Below are 17,989 nucleotides of genomic sequence, written 5' to 3'. Positions count from 1 at the left end.
AGATACGTCACTCGACAGAACGTCTCTAGACTCTTTGAGCTTATATTTCAGGAGACATGTGTTCAATTTTTATCACTTTTAAATCTAGTCAATCAAAGGCAATAAAATGAAAAGAGCAATAGACGTAACAGACGAACAAAAAAGATGCTAAGGAAAAGAACTTTTAAAAGCTAGCTTAAAGATATACAAAGGGTTAAGCTGTCCACAAAATTTCTGTTCCTCCTTTCGTGGAGGGGTGGAGTTATTTCCCTGCCTCTTGAATCTGGGCTGAACTGGTGACTGTTTTAATCAAGTGGAAGTGATGCTGTGCCGGCCATGGGTGAGCTGTGGTGTAGGTTGCCGACAAGGCTTGGATCCTGCGTTGCTGTGCTTGTGCCATAGGCTGGCAGCTATAGCTCCAATTTGACCCCCAGCCTGGGAATTTCCATATGCTGCAGGTGCAGCCCAAAAAAATAAAAAAAAAATAAAGAAAGAAAGAAAGAGAGAAAAGGAAAAAGAAGGAGTTCCCGTTGTGGCAGGGCAGAAATGAATCCAACTAGGAACCATAAGGTTGTGGGTTCGACCCCTGGCCTTACTCAGTGAGTTAAGGATCCAGCATTGCCATGAGCTGTGGTGTGTCAGTCACACATGCAGCTCAGATCTGATGTTGCTGTGGCTGTGGCATAGGCATGCAGCTGTAGCTCTGACTGGACCTCTGGCCTGGGAACCTCCATATGCTGTGGGTGTAGCCCTAAAAAAGCAAAAAAAAAAAAAAAAAAGAGAGAGAGAGAAAGAAGAAGAAGAAGAAAAGAAAAAAATAGACCTAGTGAACTTAGGATTTTAGCTGAGGATATTTCCAGGCAGAATGTTGGAAGTGCCAACTCATTTCTTTAGCTGTGTAGGATAAGATCCAGAAAGAAAGAGAGACATGGACCAAAAGAGAACTGTTCATTTTTAGGCAGACTCAAGATCAAACATTTTCAAGTCAGGATTTACTAGGTTTGAAAATAAAACTGCGTCTCATTCCCAGTCTTTCCTAGTAAAAGAATATCGAAGTAAGAAATGACCTCAAGGCAATGATCACATCCACGGCGCTGCCAGTAAAACACGCTCACAGGCTCAAGACATCAGAGGTGTGATTCTAAGGCTCTGAGACATCACAGAGAAGGAGAAACCCAGCATTTCCAGCATCCCAGTGACACCAGCCTTCCAACTGACTGTCCCCGCACAGTGTGTCATTCGTGTAAGTGAGGTCTGATATCCCAGCTTGGCTATGCCCCCAAATGACTTCAGCCCCAGCCAACATCACAAGGAACAGAAGAACCACCCAGCTAAGCCCAATCAATCTGCAGAGTCATGTGAAAAAATAAAATAGTTTATGTTTTAAGGCACTAAGTTTTGGGGTGGTTTATTATGTAGGAACAGACAAGGAAAATGCCAAGTATAGATCATTTGAAACTGACCATTAATAAACATACAATAAACCTACTGATGGCAGTGGAATAATACTAATCAGTGGTTAATAACTCCATTAACCCGAAAGTACCATATTCTGCTAACTTTTTTCCGTCACACTCAATTTTACAGTCACTATTTTGACCCGAGCCACAGCAGTGGCAATGCCAGATCCTTAACCTGCTGAGCCACCAGGAAACTCCTACACAGTTACAATTATATGCATAATCATTATACATATAATTATGTTTGGTTTTGCATATATTAATACATAGTTCTGATAAAATTCTGCAGCGGTAAGCTTCTACTAGGTCAAATTAGAAATATCAGGTTGAGGAGTTCCCATCGTGGCGCAGTGGTTAACGAATCCGACTAGGAACCATGAGGTTGCGGGTTCGGTCCCTGCCCTTGCTCAGTGGGTTAAGGATCTGGCGTTGCCCTGAGCTGTGGTGTAGGTTGCAGACGCGGCTCGGGTCCTGCGTTGCTGTGGCTCTGGCATAGGCTGGTGGCTATGGCTCTGATTCGACCCCTAGCTGGAACTCATATGCCGCAGGAGCGGCCCAAGAAATAGCAAAAAAAAAAAAAAAAAAAAAAAAAAAAATATCAGGTTGAGTAACTGACATAACATCCTGCTTTGGCCCAATATAAATGACGAAGGCAGGAGAGAGCAATCTGACAAGGGATGGATGGGACAGAAAGGTCCCGGGAATCGTCTCAGAATTCATCAAGGAAAAGACTGGTGATGTTAAGAGGGTCTGAGTATAATAGTCAGCATGACGGACTTTCAGCAACGTAGAAGGAGGAAGTTACTATTCAAAGAGTTATGACCTTGAAGTTCAAGTCTCTAGGGAGACAACTGAAATCAGAAAGGCTACAAGGACAACAGGGAGAGAGAAAGAAAACACCATAGGGAGTTCCCTGGTGGTCTAGTGGTTAGGGCTTGGTGCTTTTGCCCCTGAATGCTAGGTTCAATCCCTAGTCTGGGAACTGAGATCCCACATAAGGCAGCTGCATGCTGTGTCCAAAAAAAAAAAAAAAGAAAAAAGAAAAAGAAAGAAAAGAAAAGAAAACTTCACATATGCAATCTATAATATACAAAGAATTCCCATAAAATGAAATAAACAAGCAACTCAGTAGAATTAGCAAGGATCTGAACAGGAAATTCATAGAAAAATATAAACAGCCAATAAACATACACAATATGCCAAAAATCATGGAGAGTCGGGAACAATTAACGTTATTTTTCTCATAACTAGAAAGAGTTCATACTCTTCAGCAATGAAGTGAATGAGCTCTAATAAATGGTGATGGAAGTATAAAATTGTAGAGTTATTTTGGAGGTAATTCAGAAATACTTATCAAAATTTTAAATGTGCTTAATACTCCCTCTGATCCAGGAATTCGACTGCCAGAAATATAGCCTGCAGAAACACTCTCATCTGTACCCAAAAACATATGTACAAAGATATTCATTGCAGCACGTTTTTCCCCAATCAGCATGAAATCTTCATGAGAGTGGGAACTTTATCATTCACTCTTGTATTGGTCAGAACTAGATCGCTGCCTGGAACATAGTAGATGCTCAAGTAATACCTGCTGAGTGAATGAATGGGAATGAAAATGGGAAACTAATTTTCCATCAGTAGGAAATGGTTACATCCAGTCTATGGAATATTACAGCTGTTAAAAAGAACGAGATAAACTATATGTACTGACGCCAAAAGATCTCCAAGGCCAAATGTTAAGTTTTGAAAAAGCATCATAATTTTTAAAAATACACAAATTTCATCATTGGAGAACTGATCTACTGGATTGTGATTTAAATAAATCTGAAAATACTTGGCATCTATTTTGATATTGGCCGTAGTCCATAACTAAGTCTATTATCATTGAGAGATGTTTGTGATATTGCACTTTCCTAAAAAATAGCATTTCGAGCTTTTACGATATATCAGGATTGTTCCTCTTAACCCTCATTTCCCCACGTGGTAGGTTCTACATTCCATTTCACAGCTGAGAACCCTGCAGCACAAAGAAAGTCATTTATCTAAAGTTACATCAGGACAGAGTCAAGATTTAAACCCAAGCAGTGTGTCACTAGAGTTCTTGCTCTTGACCCACTTAAGGATAAAGTGACCCTAGGTTCTGTTTAAACCCAGCTTTCTTTTCTTTTTTTTTTTTTTTTTTTTTTTTTTTTTTTTTTTGCTTTTTAGGGCCACACCTACCACATATGGAGGTTCCCAGGCTAGAGGTCCAGTCAGAGCTGTAGCCGCCGGCCTTCACCACAGCCACAGCAATGCCAGATCAGAGCTGCGCCTTCAACCCACACCACAGCTCACAACGCCGGATTCTTAACCCACTGAGCAAGGCCAGGGATCGAACCTATGTCCTCAGATTCTTTTCCGCTGAGCCTCGATGGGAACTCCTGGACCCAAATTTGGATCAATTTACTCAAACTCTCCACTTTAGTTTGTTCATATATAACACAGGGATGCCAATAGCAGCTGCCTCAAATAGTTGCTAAGGGACTAAATCATTTGGTCTTTTAAAAGCACCTGGCACGCGGTAAGCACATATTAATTACTAGCCCGTTTATATAACGTGTGTGTGTGTTGTGAGATATATGGAAAGATGTTCAAGAAACAGTAACAGAGATATCTTCGTTAATAGTTTTGAATCGATACACATACACATATGTATGTTGTCAAAAAACACTGTGTCAAAAAACACAGTGTCAAAAAACACTGTTGAACACCAAGCAGCATCCCAACAAATATTAAAAAGCCATGTAGTTTCTATGGTGCATCCTGCTGGCTACATGGATGTGAGCTTCCCAAATATGACTTATCAGCAATTTAAACTATTACATTAAGTGAAAATAAAACGGTCTCTTTTACTATCCCCATTTCAGATTGGCTATCTCTAATTATTCATAAGCAAAACACTTAGCAGACCACAGCAGTCTTTGACCTTGAACAATTTGCAAGGAAGACCTCCAGAATCTGTGTTAGACCCAAACCCTTGAGCCTAGCCAGGGAGGCTGCCCAGAGGCGGCGCGGGGGACCCCCGGCGGTGTCTCACAGCTCATCCCCAGGGATGGGTGTTTGCAGGCAGAATTGATCTCAGTCACACGGTTTAAAATCACAGCTCCCCTGCCCACCTCTGCCAGCCCAAGAAGCGACTTTTTACCTCCCAGCTTACTCTGCTATATGTACAACTTCAAAAATGAGTTTTCCAGGCGAAACCAAGCCCTGGAAATGAACTCAAGAAGGTGGTTCACTTTGGCGAGAGATTAGAAGCTAGCTGGGAGGGGGCTCGAGAAACCTTCCGGAAAGATTCCATAGACTGATGTGGGTGGTATTTCCAGGGTCGATACTGGATTCATTAAGCAGATTCACTTTCCCGTAATGTTTTAGCTTAATTGCGAAAGTGTTATTGCTTTGTTTTGTTAATGGATGCTCTGGTCACATTCATTGCAGGGAACGCAAGAAAAAAATGGGGTGCCGTTTTAATGAATGAAACTAATTTCACTGATCAAGCCCTTCTAACGCTATCCTCCCCTCCTCAGGCTCCGCAAGCCACTTAACCATCGGGGGCACTTTTGGGTCAGAGATGGCGAAAGGAAACGCCGTGCAAAGCAGAAAACGCCAGCAACTCCCCGGCTATTTTCCAGCCCTGCAACGGGCTGTGGGCGCCGAGAGGCTCAGGGCATCTCTGCCAGGTGCCCCCCAACTGTGCGGAGGAGCAGCGCTCTGTTCGCGGGCACCCTCGGTACCACCGCCAGCCCTTCTAGCGAGTGGCGCACGGAATCGCAAGCCCAGACACCCTACTCGGTGCTGCCCCACGGGCTCTCAGCTGACTCGGAACAGTAGATGCTTTGTTCCAGACAATCCCGGAGGCAGCTCGGAGCGCAGCGCCCAGCTGTGCCCAGCTGTGCCCAGCCGTGCGCCATAAGATTCGCGCCCAGGGCCCAGCGGTGCGCCGCCGACGCCAACTCACCCCAGCTCCGGTTGCACCACCCGAATGTAAGTGTAACATCGCCTCAGGATGATTTCCTGAAAATCGACAGTGCTGCCCTTCCCGTTCCACTTGGGCGACCGGCGCCCCATCAGGATTCCGACCACCACCGCCACGGTCACCAGCACCAGGAGACCCAGAAAGACGCCGAGACAGATCTTGGCTTTCTTAGAGCAACAGGCTTCCTCCTCCTCGGATCCAGATACGACGCTGAATCTGTGGTTGGCCATGAGGTCCCACGCCGGTCTCCCGGGCGAAGTTGGAGAGGAGGCTGGTGGAGGCTGGCAGGCTGGGAGGAGAGAGCCCGCAGGGCTCGGCAAATGCACTTCCCTTTATCTCTCGCCTGCTTTTTCTCCGCTCCCTTAACACCCCCACCCGCTCCTTTAAAGTTCCGCGGTCATTCGACCAATAAGGCTTGAAAGGTCTTAAAAAGCCTTCAGCACCTACTACAGCCTGATTCTTGAGCAGACTCTCTCCATCTCTAGGGAAATGACCTTACTTGGCAGACACTCAAAAATAACAGCGTTTTACTTCTCAGTGGGCTCACTTTATCACTTCACACGTCACCCACGAGGTCTTCCTGAAGAATGTGAAAGTGCTTGCCTGCCTGCCACTGCACCTGCTTTCAAGCAGTGCCTTCTGCCCAAAAAGGAATGTTCTACCTCTGCTTATTCGAAAAAATTCGAACAGAGCTTGGCTGCCCCACTAGCTGGGTGATATGGGGTAAGTCACTTGACCTCTCTGTGCATCAGATGTCGAGTGGGAACCATAGTCGTACTCACTTCATGGGGTTGTAACGAGGATGAGTTCTATTTACAAGGTGTTGAGCAGAATGCCAGACACATGGTAAGCCCTTCGCTACCTGCTCCCTGAGGCTGCGGAGGGGAGGCAGTTTTATAATCCACGAGGTATTGCTGGGGAACGTGCCGGGCACACAGTAAGCACTCAAAGGAGTGGCTCAATAAATAATCCGTTGGCTTTTCCCAGATGTCCCCTGCATCTCCTCCCTCAAGGTTCCCTAGCTCTAGGAGCATCTGTGACACTTCAGCAGAGACCTAAGGAAAATGGAAGATGAAGTCACAAGACTTCCTGGGGCAAATATTTTCCAGACAGAGGGGATGGGAGGTAGGGGGGCAACATGCCGAGGCAGAAGCCCTTGGTCTGCTCCAGAAGCCACAAGGAGGCCATGGGAGCTGGAAGGCAGGACTGAGGGAGGCAGAGCAGGAGAGAAGTTCAGAGGCTCCCAGGAGCCAGATCACCCAGGGTCCTGTAGGACAAGATAAGGACCTGGGGAATCTGTGAGTTTTGGCCACCCCACAGCATATGGTGTTCCCAGGCAAGGGATCAGATCCGAGTTGCAGTCACAACCTAAGCCGCAGCTTAACCTACTGGCAACGCCAGATCCTTAACCCACTGCACCCGGCTGGGGATTGAACCTGCATCCCAGCACACCCCAGATGCTGCTAATCCCACCATGCCACAGGGGGAACTCCCAAGGCATGACATTTCAAAGGCTCAACCTGGCTTCTGCACTGAGAATAAACTGTGAGAAAGTCGAAAGATGGAGACCAGTTATGATGACTTTAATCAGGAGAGTAGTCAAAAGTGGCAAAGATGATTAAAAAAAAAAAAAAAGGAAGTTGGAGTCTGGATATATTTTGAAAGTAGAAGCAGTGGGATTTGCTGATGAGTTGACTGTGGGGTTTACCAGGAAGAGAGGGGGCTAAGATGGCTCCAGGAACTTTTGACCTCAGTAACACACCCTCTGAGAATTTCTGCAAGGTGTTCCTCTAACTGGTCCAGGAGTTAGCTTGGGGCTAGGTCTGCAGGAACTGCAGTTTAATCTCTCCATATCCTGAGACTCGAATTGATATCTTCAAGAGCTAGTTGAATGGGGAGTTCCTGCGTGGCTCAGTGGTTAACGAACCCGACTAGTATCCATGAGGACACAGGAGTGATCCCTGGCCTTGCTCAGTGGGTTAAGGATCCGGCGTTGCTATGAGCTGTGGTGTAGGTCAGCAGCTACACCTCTGATTCAACCCCTAGCCTGGGAACCTCCATGTGCCTCGGATGCAGCCCTAAAAAGACAAAAAGACAAAAAAAAAAAAAGAAAAAGAGAAGGAGGAGGAGGAAAGGGGGAGGGGGAGGGGGAGGGAGGGGAAGAAGGAGAAGAAGAAGAAGAAGAAAAAGAAGAAGAAAGAGCTGGTTGAATGAATAAATGAATGAGTTACAGACCAGAGTCTTATTTCTGACACCTGCTAGTCCAGCCTTTCCAAACTGGAGTCAGAGGGCTATTCTCACAACCCCAGGTCTACACAAAATAATGTGGATACAGGATGAGAAATGTCGGTCTTGCCTGTGGGTTCATTTCCTGAACTCTGACCTAACCGTGTTCCCTGCCTTCCTCCACTTCCTTCTCCTGGGCGTGAACTTTCTTTTACACTGAATATTGGGCATATCCAAAATCAGCTACGGTCACTTGTTCCCTTTATTGAACTGAGCCTTCTGGTATTAGAGCACTTAAGACCTGCCGTTAAACCAACCGCTTTTAACAAGGTATTTGTTTTTGAAAATAAATAACGTAGACATACATGGTATAAAAGTCAAAGAGGACAGAGTCATAGGTAGGAACTCATTCTCTTTCCTGTCCTGGACTCTTAACCAGAGTACTGCACAGGCAGTATTACTATAGATACATATATGCAGAGAGAGGAGTTTTCATTGCTTCATAAACATTACAGCATATTGCATATACCCTGTTCTCTGCCTAGCTTGCTTCCCATGGTCATGCCTTTGAAGGACACACCCTAAAACACACTACCTATTCTTTCAAACGACCCCTGACAGTCAACCATAGAGCACCCCATGGTTTACTTATTTATTTATTTAATTTTTGGCCACGCGCATGGCCTGCCGAAGTTCCCTGGCCAGGGATTAAACCTGTGCCACAACAGGGACCCCAGGAGTTCCTGTTGTGGCTCCTAGTATCCATAAGGACCCAGGTTCCATCCCTGGCCTCACTCAGCCATTTCAGGATCTGGCACTGGCATGAGCTGTGGTGTAGGTCTCAGACACAGCTCAGATCCTGGTGTAGGCCGGCAGCTGCAGCTCCAATTCGACCCCTAGCCTCAGAACCTCCATGTGCCTCGGATGTGGCCCTAAAAAGACAAAAAACAAAAACAAAAAAACAGTGACCCGAGCCACAGCAGTAACAATGCCAGATCCTTAACCAATAGGCCACCAGGGAACTCTTACCACGGTTTATTTAACTAGATCCACATCAATGGGCACTTGGGTTTTCTATTCTTTTCTTAGGACAGTAAAAAAGGAACTCTTACGTCAGCCTATTTTTTCACCTGCCCAGTACCTCTGCTATAAAAGTAGTCTTCCTGGATCAGATGGCACAACCATTTACAACTTTGCAAGAGGTTGTACCCATCGATACACCCACACAGTTACAGTTTCAGATTTACTTTGTCTCAATTTTGACTCTGAATTAAGAGCGACTTGGAACACTTCAGCTTTTAGTTTCCACACCTGTTAAAGGCCACAAACACTGAAGAAAATAATATCTGAAAGGCCCCTGCAGTCCTTCGCCCCTGCTGAGACACTTGGATCAGGAGCCCTCTCGCTTTGCTATTCTATCTTTCTGCACGTGAGGTGCTCAACTACAAATGTCAAACGTTCTAGAATGCCCTTGGTGAAGATATTACAAATGCACAGAGGAGTTCACATCGTGGCCCAGTAGTTAACAAACCCGACTAGCAGCCATGCGGACGTGGGTTCGATCCCTGGCCTCACTCAGTGGCTTAAGGATCCAGTGTTGCCATGAGCTGTGGTGTAGGTCACAGACGCTGCTGGGAGACCATGTTGCTATGGCTCTGGCATAGGCCGGCGGCTACAGCCCTATCCTGGGAACCTCCATACACTGCAGGTGCAGCCCTAAAAAAAAAAAGACGCAAAACAAAACAAAACAAAAAAACAAATGCGCAGAGACTACACCACTCTCCCTGCACACTGTCTCGGAGTGGTATGATTTGGGGCAAGTTATGTTTTTGAACCTCAGTTTTCTCATCCATTACATGGACACAGCTTAATGCCTACCCCACCTGTTAGATTGGGGGTTGATTGGGCTGGCACACACACCCAGGACGGGTTAGGCATTCAACACACAGTAATACTGTTCTTGTGGACTTATTTGCACATGGTTACAATGCACTCAGACAAGAAAATGGCATATTCTGATGTTTATAGATTCAACACATACGTACTCAGGAACCACCACATGCCTGGCACCATCGTAGGTTGCTGAGGGCACAGAATTGAACTGGCTGTGCAGAGCATTTAAGAACACAGGCTTGGAGTTCCCATCGTGGCGCAGCGGAAACCCGACTACTATCCATGAGGATGTGGATTTGATCCTTAGCCTCCTTCAGTGGGTTAAGGATCCAGTGTTGTCATAAGCTGTGATGTAGGTCTCAGATGCAGCTTGGATCCTCAATTGCTGTGGCTGTGGTATAGGCCAAAAGTTTAGCTCCAGTTCAACACTTAGCCTGGAGACATCCATATGCTGCTGGTGTGGCCCTTAAAAAAAAAAAAAAAAAAAAAAGTACACAGGCTCTCTGGCACTGTTTACAATAGCCAAGACATGGAAGTAACCTGAATGTCCACCAATAGATGAATGGATAAGAAGATGTGGTATTCACACATGCGCAGGAATATTACTCAGCCATGAAAAATAATGAAATATTGCCATCTGCAGCAACATGGATAGACCTAAAGATTATCATACTAAGTGAGTTAAGTCAGACAGAGAAAGACAAGTATTATATGATATCACTTATATGTGGAAACTAAAAAAGAAAGCAAATGAATCTATTTAGGAAACAGAAATAGATCCACAGACATAGAGAACAAACTTATGGTTATCGAAGGGGGGAGGGAGGAGGGGATAAATCAGGAGTTTGGAATTAATAAATACACTACTATACATAAAATAGAGAAGCAACAAGGATTTACTGCATAGCACAGGGAACAATATTCAATATCTTGCAAAAAACTCTAATAGAAAATAATCTGAGGAGTTCCCACAAGGGCACAGCATGTTAAGAATCTGGCATTGTCTCTGCAGCAGCTTGGCCGGCTGCTGAGGAGGGGGTTGGGTCCTCTGGGCAGTAAGTTAAGGATCCAGCATTGCCGCAGCTGTGGTGTGGGTTGTGGCTTCAGCTCTGAATCAGTCGCTGGCCCAGGAACTTCCATAGGCCACAGGTGGGGCCAAAAAAACAAAAAGAAAAGAATCTGAAAAAAATACACATATGAAACTGAATCTCTTTGTTGTACACCTGAAACCAATACAATACTGCAAATCAGCTATCTTTCAATCTTTAAAAAATCCAACCCTGCCCCAAAAAATGACCCTGAGTTCCCTGGTGGCCTAGTGGTTCAACAGGATTTGGCATTGTAACTGCTAAAGCGAAGAAAAGCAAAGGTTAGAGAGAGAGGCTCCCGGTACAGGAAGGGCAGGGTGTGGGGGAAGTGGGCAAAGAGGCTGCAAATGTGAGAGTGTGGGGGCGGCGGGGCACTCACAGTGCCCAGGGGTGATATTGTCCGAATTGGTTTTTTCAGGCTCAGCCTGGCTGCTTGTGGCGAATCCACTAGAGTGGGGCGAGAGCAGAAGCAGGGAGACTGTCTAGGAGGCTCTGGTGCTTTCATCCAGCTGAGAGATGACGGTGGCTTGCACCAGGTTGACCTCGCAGGTGCTCGTTGACTTCTGGATATATTTTGAAAGTAGAACTGACAGAATTTGTGGATGGAGTAGAGACAAAGAGAGAGGGGTCCAGACAACCCCAAGGACAGTGGTTGCAGCAACTGAAGGAGGGAGCTGTCATTAGCTGACTGAGGAAGACAAGGAAAGGAGACTTCATCCGGGGTATTAAATCTGAGATGCCCGTTACATGCCCAAATACAATGTCAAGGAGAGGAGTTCCCTGTGTAGCACTGTGGAAACGAATTCGACTAGGAACCCTGAGGTTGCCGGTTCAAGCCCTGGCCTTGCTCAGTGGGTTAAGGATCTGGCGTTGCCATGAGCTGTGGTGTAGGTTGCAGACAAGCTCGGATCCGCGTTGCTATGGCTGTGGTGTAGGCCAGCAGATGTAGCTCTGATTTGACCCCTAGCCTGGGAACCTCCATATGCCTCAGGGGTGGCCCTAAAAAGAAAAAAAAAAAAAAAAGTCAAGAGACAAAGCCCAGCCTTTACAGATACTAACACATTGGATCCTCATAAAACCCCATGAGGTAGGAAGCGTTCTTGGCCCCATTCTACAGGGTCAGACAGAGACCCAGAAAGCAGGAGTGGCTCACCCACCACCTTCTAGCCAGTACACGGTGGAACTGGGCAACTGGGATTCAACCTGCAGCCATGGGGGTGCAGGATGCACGCTCTTCAACACCAGGCTGCCTCTTGGCTGAGAACACACACACGTGCAGGCACACACAAGCCCCCCATCATCCCAGCCCCTTAAGAAAACCCTTGCCTTTAGCACTGTGGTGGGGCTGGCACGCTCTGATTAGACTGGGTCTGAGTGTCCGGCTGAACTGGGGAGTGGAGCCCCACATGAGCCAAGTGAGGAGCAGGGGCAGTTCCCCACGGGAAAATAAATGCAAAAATGCAAAAAAAGAAAAAGAAAAAGCACCCTTACTGATGTCACATTTAGCCCACTCATTGCAACTCGGGCAAAGTTTGTATGTTAGTCATTCCCCGTGGGCCTTTCAAGGCACCCAGAACATCCCCAAATTCACGCCAAAACTTTCTCAGTGGATTGTCTTAGAGATGTTTACCCGATTCCGAGACAGTTGGGCTTCCCAGGCTTCTATTCCAACACCAAGGGGCTAAAGGTCAAACAGCTCAGCTGGGAGGAAGGGCACATTCTTGCATATCTAAGAGGCGACTGTGCCAGACTTTTCTCAACCCAGCATTTCTCTGAGCAGGCTAAAAGCAAAACAGACATGCCAGACACCAAAGAAAGCCCCGACAGAATTCACTGAAAGCAAGGGTACTGAATATCATTCACTGATTTGCTCACTTTGTTTTTCTTTCCTTTTTTCTTTAAATAAACAAGTATTTAGAAGAGTTGCTTTTTTTTTTTTCCCCCTAAGGGCTGCTCCCTGGGCATATGGATGTTCCCAGGCTAGGGGTCAAATCAGAGCTGCACCTGCCAGCCTATACTGCAGCCCCAGCAACGTGGAGTCCAAGCTGTGTCTGCAAACTACACCTCAGCTCACAGCAACACCACATCCTTAAGCCACAGAGTGAGGCAAGGATCAAACCCACATCCTCATGAATCCTGCTCAGGTTTGTTACTGCTGAGCCGCAATGGGAACTCCTCAGGGTCAGAATTTTGAAAAGCTGTTATCGAGCCAGCTTTCTCTCACTTAGTGCACAAAACCCAGCTGGGGGAAGTCCAGGGAGCCTCACCTTGGCCATTTGGGGTGAAATAAGTACTTGCAAGTATTGGCTCCATCCGACTTGTACATGAATTCAGCTGGACTTCCAGAGGGTGGCTGCCAGTCTGGAGCTGGTAGGCTTTAGAAGCACAAGTTCCCATTTTCTTTCAGTTTCATTTTACTGTAAAGAACAAATCTTTCCAATTTTAAGCCACATTAAAAAGAAAGATTAAGAGTTCCTGTTGTGGCTCAGCAGAAACAAATCTGATTAGTATCCATGAGGATACAAATTTGATCCCTGGACTCGCTCAGTGGATTAAGGACATGGCAGATCCATGAGCCGTGGTGTAGGTCATAGACACAGCTCAGATCCTGCGTTGCTTTGGTTGTGGTGTAGGCCAGTAGCTACAGCTCCACTTCGACCCCTACCCTGGGAACCTCCAGAAGCCACAGATGCAGCCCTGAAAGAAAGAAAGAAAGAAAGAAAGAAAGAAAGAAAGAAAGAAAGAAAGAAAGAAAGAAAGAAAGAAAGAAAGAAAGAAAGAAAGGAAGAAGGAAGGAAGGAAGGAAGGAAGGAAGGAAGGAAGGAAGGAAGGAAGGAAGAAGGAAGGAAGGAAAAGAAAGAAAGAGAAAGAAAAGAAAAGAAAGATTAGCCAACTGTGAAGTTCCTTCTAGGACATTCCTGCCCAGAAATGCCCTCTTGGTCCTCTGCCTGCCAACTTCCCCTTAGGTCCTTCTGTGTAGGTTTCTGGGAAATGTACAGATTTCCCCTTAAAATGGCATGTCTTAAGATTATGGCTCCAATACACATTGTGTGGAACATCACTTAATGCAAGGAGATCCAGATATCAGGAAAAACTCCATGAAGCCTCGAAAGAGTCAAGTGAAGCTGGTGGGGGGGGGGAACAAGTGGCCCATGCTTGGTACTAAAGTAGATTCCAGGTGAGTTTTTCTGATATCCTGCCAATTACATCAAACAATGTCAATGGAAATAATCAGTAAACAATATCTAATAGGAGTAGAAAAGAATTTTATTGGAACCAAAATGAAGACTATAGCCTAGGACGCATAGACTGAAAAAGCACTTGAATTGTGTTCCACTGGACTGCAAAATGGAGGAGACTTAGAAAGGCAAACCCCACAAAAATGACATAAGGTTGTTTTTCAAAAATCATACTTCGAGTGGCAAGAAGTCAGGGTGCTTGATAAGTAAAGACGGGTTGGGGCCTGAAATTCGCATGGTTACAACAGGACACCTTGAAATCGTAAGCCTGCAGCTGGCAGCTGTTAGCAAGTACTGTTCTGAGAATGGTTGGTGGTGTCTGTGAGTTTCATACAGTTCAGAAAATTCAGGTTCTCAGTGATGCAGAAATGTGTCTGAAACCACATCCACAGTGGCCATGAGGCTCCATTGTGAATGCCTGAACCACAGTTACTTTATCTCTTTTTTTCTGTCTTTTGTCTTTTTAGGGTCGCACCAATAGCATAGGGAGGTTCCCAGGCTAGAGGTTGAATTACAGCTGTAGTTGCCAGCCTGCACCACAGCCACAGCAACCCAGGATCCTAGCCATGTCTGGGACCTACACCCCACCTCACTGCAACACCAGATCCTCAACCCACTGCACAAGGCCAGGGATCGAGCCCACAACCTCATGGTTACTAGTGGGATTCGTTTGCACTGCACCACAACGGGAACTCCCAATAATAACCTTTTTATTTCAACTTCTAAAAATTACTGTAAGAAAATCATAAGGGCTGTACCTCGAGGACTTTTTTTCAGGATGCTGTTAAAACTTAGCAAAATACTGGAAATAATTGAAATTGGGAAAATGATCAAATAAACTATAGTATGACAATACTATGCATTATTAGAAATATGGTCTATGAGAATATTTAAAGAGGGTAAAATACATATGGTAAGTTAAAATCCTAGGATGTAAATGTCGGGAAAATCATATATTATACCAAATTATTAATATTAATGATATTTATTTCTGAGTGGTTATGAGTAATTTTATTTTCTTCTTTGTAATCGTCTTAATTTTCAAAATTACATATGAGCACAAAATTGATATTCTAACTTGAAAAACTTATTTGTAAAGCTGTTCGTTTTCAAGAAGGGATGTCTTTCGGAGTTCTTGTCATGGCTCAATGGTAACAAACCTGACTGGTTATCCATGAGGATGCTGGTTTGATCCCTGGCCTCATTCAATGGATTAAGGATCTGGCAGCATAGGTCGCAGGTGCAGCTTAGATACCTCATTGCTGCGGCTGTGGCGTGAGCCAGCAGCTGCAACTCCCATTTGACCCCTAACCTAGGAAATTCCATTTACTGCAAGTATGGCCCTAAAAAGAAAATAAAATCTTCCCAACACTTCAAAGCTTTGTTCAAATCTCATCTTCTCAGCAAGTTTTTTCCAGACCTCCTTATTTGTTTATTATTTATTTATTGTCTTTTTAGGGCCACACACACGCAGATGGAGGTTCCCAGGCTAGGGGTCCAATTGGAGCTATAGCTGCCAGCCTACACTACAGCCACAGCAACGCCAGATCCGAGCGTTGCTGTGACCTACACCAGAGCTCATGGCACCGCCAGATCCTCAACCCACTGAACAAGGCCAGGGATCGAACCTGAAACCTCATGGTTCCTAATCGGATTCGTTTCCGCTACACCACGATGGGAACGCCCAGACCTCCTTATTTAAAACCATACTAGCTCAGCACTTTCTATCTGCTATTTTTTTTCTTGATAGCATGTATCACCTTCTCAAATGCAATGTGCCTCTTTATACAAACCACCTATTGCCCCCTCCCCCACCTACGAGAATGTGCACTCCAAGAAGGCGTGGGTTTTTGTCTGTTCACAGAAGTAATCCTGGCCTTAGAACAGGCCTTGGAACCAAATACACATGATATTTGTTGGATGAGCACAAATCTGATGATGCATTTCCCTTGTCCCAGGTTTCTACCTTCAATAGTCCCCATGGAGTTCCCCTTGTGGCTCAGCAGTAGTGAATCTGACTAGCATCCATGAGGACAAGGGTTCAATCCCTGACCTTGCTCAGTGGGTTAAGGATCTGACATTGCTATGAGCTGTGGTGTAGGTTACAGACTTGAGTTGGATCCTGAGTTGCTGTGGCTGTGGTGTAGGCCAGCAACTGCAGCTCTGCTTTGACCCCTGGCCTGGGAACTTCCATTGCTGCTGGTGCAACCCTAAAAAGACCAAAATAAAAAAAAAAAAGTTTCCTCTTGCTCTAAGGACAAAACTAAAACTTTTTAGGCATTCCCTAGTGGTTCAGTGGTTCAGTTAAGGATCCAGTGCTGTCACTGCTGTACTCAGGTCACCGATGTGGTGTGGGTTCAGCCCCTGGCCCGGGAACTTGTATATGCCACAGACACAGCCAAAAAAAAAAAAAAAAAAACCCAAAATTTTTTGTATATTTATACACTGGTAGCAATTAACTCTCTGGTCTTACACAAGCCACCTTCCCCCACTGCCATGAGTTGTTCTAAAAGAGGAACCAGTATGACATGAAAAATGAGAAATTCTTGGTTTTCTGGGTTGTGATGAGAAAGGAAAAGAAAGGACTTAAATATACCATGACTAAGGCAATGCTGGGTGTCCCGTCTGTGTGTCATTTAGTCTGCTCAGCATCCCTCCCTCTCTTCCGAAGACTTGCTTCACATGGAAATTCCCAGGCCAGGGATCGAATCCAAGCCACCTCTGCCACCTATGCCACAGCTGTGGCCACGCCCGATCCTTAACCCACCGACACAAGCCAGATGACGAACCCCTGCACCGCAGCAGGAACCCCAAGACCTGCTTCTTCTGAGTAGAAAAGCTGTGCTGACTGAGGGAAAGCATCATATCTGGAATTAAAAAAGTTTAAATGAGTGAATTCAGGAGAAAAATAGCAATGGTCCGTGGATCTTGGGGAGAAGGAAAGAGGTGCTTCCAGATGCTGCTGGATTCAAAGAAAACCGAATCAGAAGTTAAAACGGTGCTGGCAAATTTTCTTCCAGAACAATTACCATGGGGGAAAGAGAGCCCTTGGTGTAGAGCTGGCTCTGGTCCAAATAGATATGGATGCGGGAGGGGTTACAGCCAAAGGCATAGGGTGAGGGGCAGGGCATGGAAAATCACCACCAGGAAACATCCAGAATAAGGGGGATTCTGGCCAACCTGACTAAATTTAGGGTTTTGCTAAAGGCCAGTACAGAGGAGGAAAAAGCATTTTCCCTCCATCCCTGAAGTTCTTGGCCGAGATCCCTGCAACAAAAGACAGAGAAAAACAAACAGATTTATTAACGTGTCTCCCTCATTTATTCACAGGAGATGCCAGGGACAAATGCGTAACACCCAGAGGTGACTTTGATTTGTGGCCGAGGAGGTCCCGTTGTGGCGCAGCGGAAACGAATCCAACTAGGAACCATGGGGTTGCGGGTCCAACCCTGGCCTCGCTCCATGGGTTAAGGATCTGGCCTCGCCATGAGCTGTGGTGTAGGTCACAGACGCAGCTCAGATGCTGTGCTGCTGTGGCTCTGGCCTAGGCCGGCGGCTACAGCTCTGATTCGACCCCTAGCCCGGGAGCCTCCATATGCCGTGGGTGCAGCCATAATACGACAAAAAGACAAAAAAAAAACAAAATTAAAAGATTTGTGGCTGAAAATGTGGCCTCTGTACATTGGCACCAATTCAGTCTTAGAAATAGTTTTGAGGGAGTTCCCGTCGTGGCACAGTGGCTAACGAATCTGACTAGAAACCATGAGGTTGCGGGTTCGATCCCTGGCCTTGCTCAGTGGGTTAAAGATCCAGCGTTGCCGTGAGCTGTGGTGTAGGTGGCAGACGCGGCTCAGATCCCTCGTTGCTGTGGCTCTGGCGTAGGCCAGCAGCTACAGCTCCAATTCGACCCCTAGCCTGGGAACCTCCATATGCCGCAGGAGCGGCCCTAGAAAAGGCAAAAAAAAAAAAAAAAAGCAAAAAAAAAAAAAAAAAGAAATAGTTTTGAGGAAGAGAAAGAACAGCTTTATTGCTCTGCCAGGCAGAGGAGGACGCAGCAGGCTAGCACCTCAAAAGTATGCCCTGACTTGAGAG

General features: G+C 45.9%; 2 protein-coding genes and 1 long non-coding RNA gene across 3 annotated transcripts in view; 2 read left to right on the top strand and 1 right to left on the bottom strand.

Moving 5' to 3' along the window:
• CD38 (CD38 molecule) overlaps positions 1 to 5,975 on the bottom strand; it is a 47,102-nt gene extending 41,127 nt beyond the window's left edge. Inside the window, 1 exon segment of the mRNA NM_001243883.1 lies at positions 5,434 to 5,975. Within this exon segment, the coding sequence (NP_001230812.1) occupies positions 5,434 to 5,681 (248 nt within the window). The 5' untranslated portion in view covers positions 5,682 to 5,975.
• On the top strand, positions 1,576 to 2,479 carry LOC110262059. The gene is made up of 2 exons (XR_002346565.1): positions 1,576 to 1,764; positions 2,042 to 2,479. It is a non-coding gene; the product is annotated as an uncharacterized LOC110262059 (long non-coding RNA).
• Positions 5,030 to 5,590, top strand: LOC110262058. Its single transcript, XM_021101022.1, has one exon. It carries the CDS (start codon positions 5,047 to 5,049, stop codon positions 5,386 to 5,388), a length of 342 nt encoding a protein of 113 aa, XP_020956681.1. The 5' UTR covers positions 5,030 to 5,046; the 3' UTR covers positions 5,389 to 5,590.

This window comes from Sus scrofa, chromosome 8, assembly GCF_000003025.6.
Source record: "Sus scrofa isolate TJ Tabasco breed Duroc chromosome 8, Sscrofa11.1, whole genome shotgun sequence".
Classification (NCBI taxonomy): Eukaryota; Metazoa; Chordata; class Mammalia; order Artiodactyla; family Suidae; genus Sus; species Sus scrofa.
This window is presented reverse-complemented; position numbering and strand designations above follow the sequence as displayed.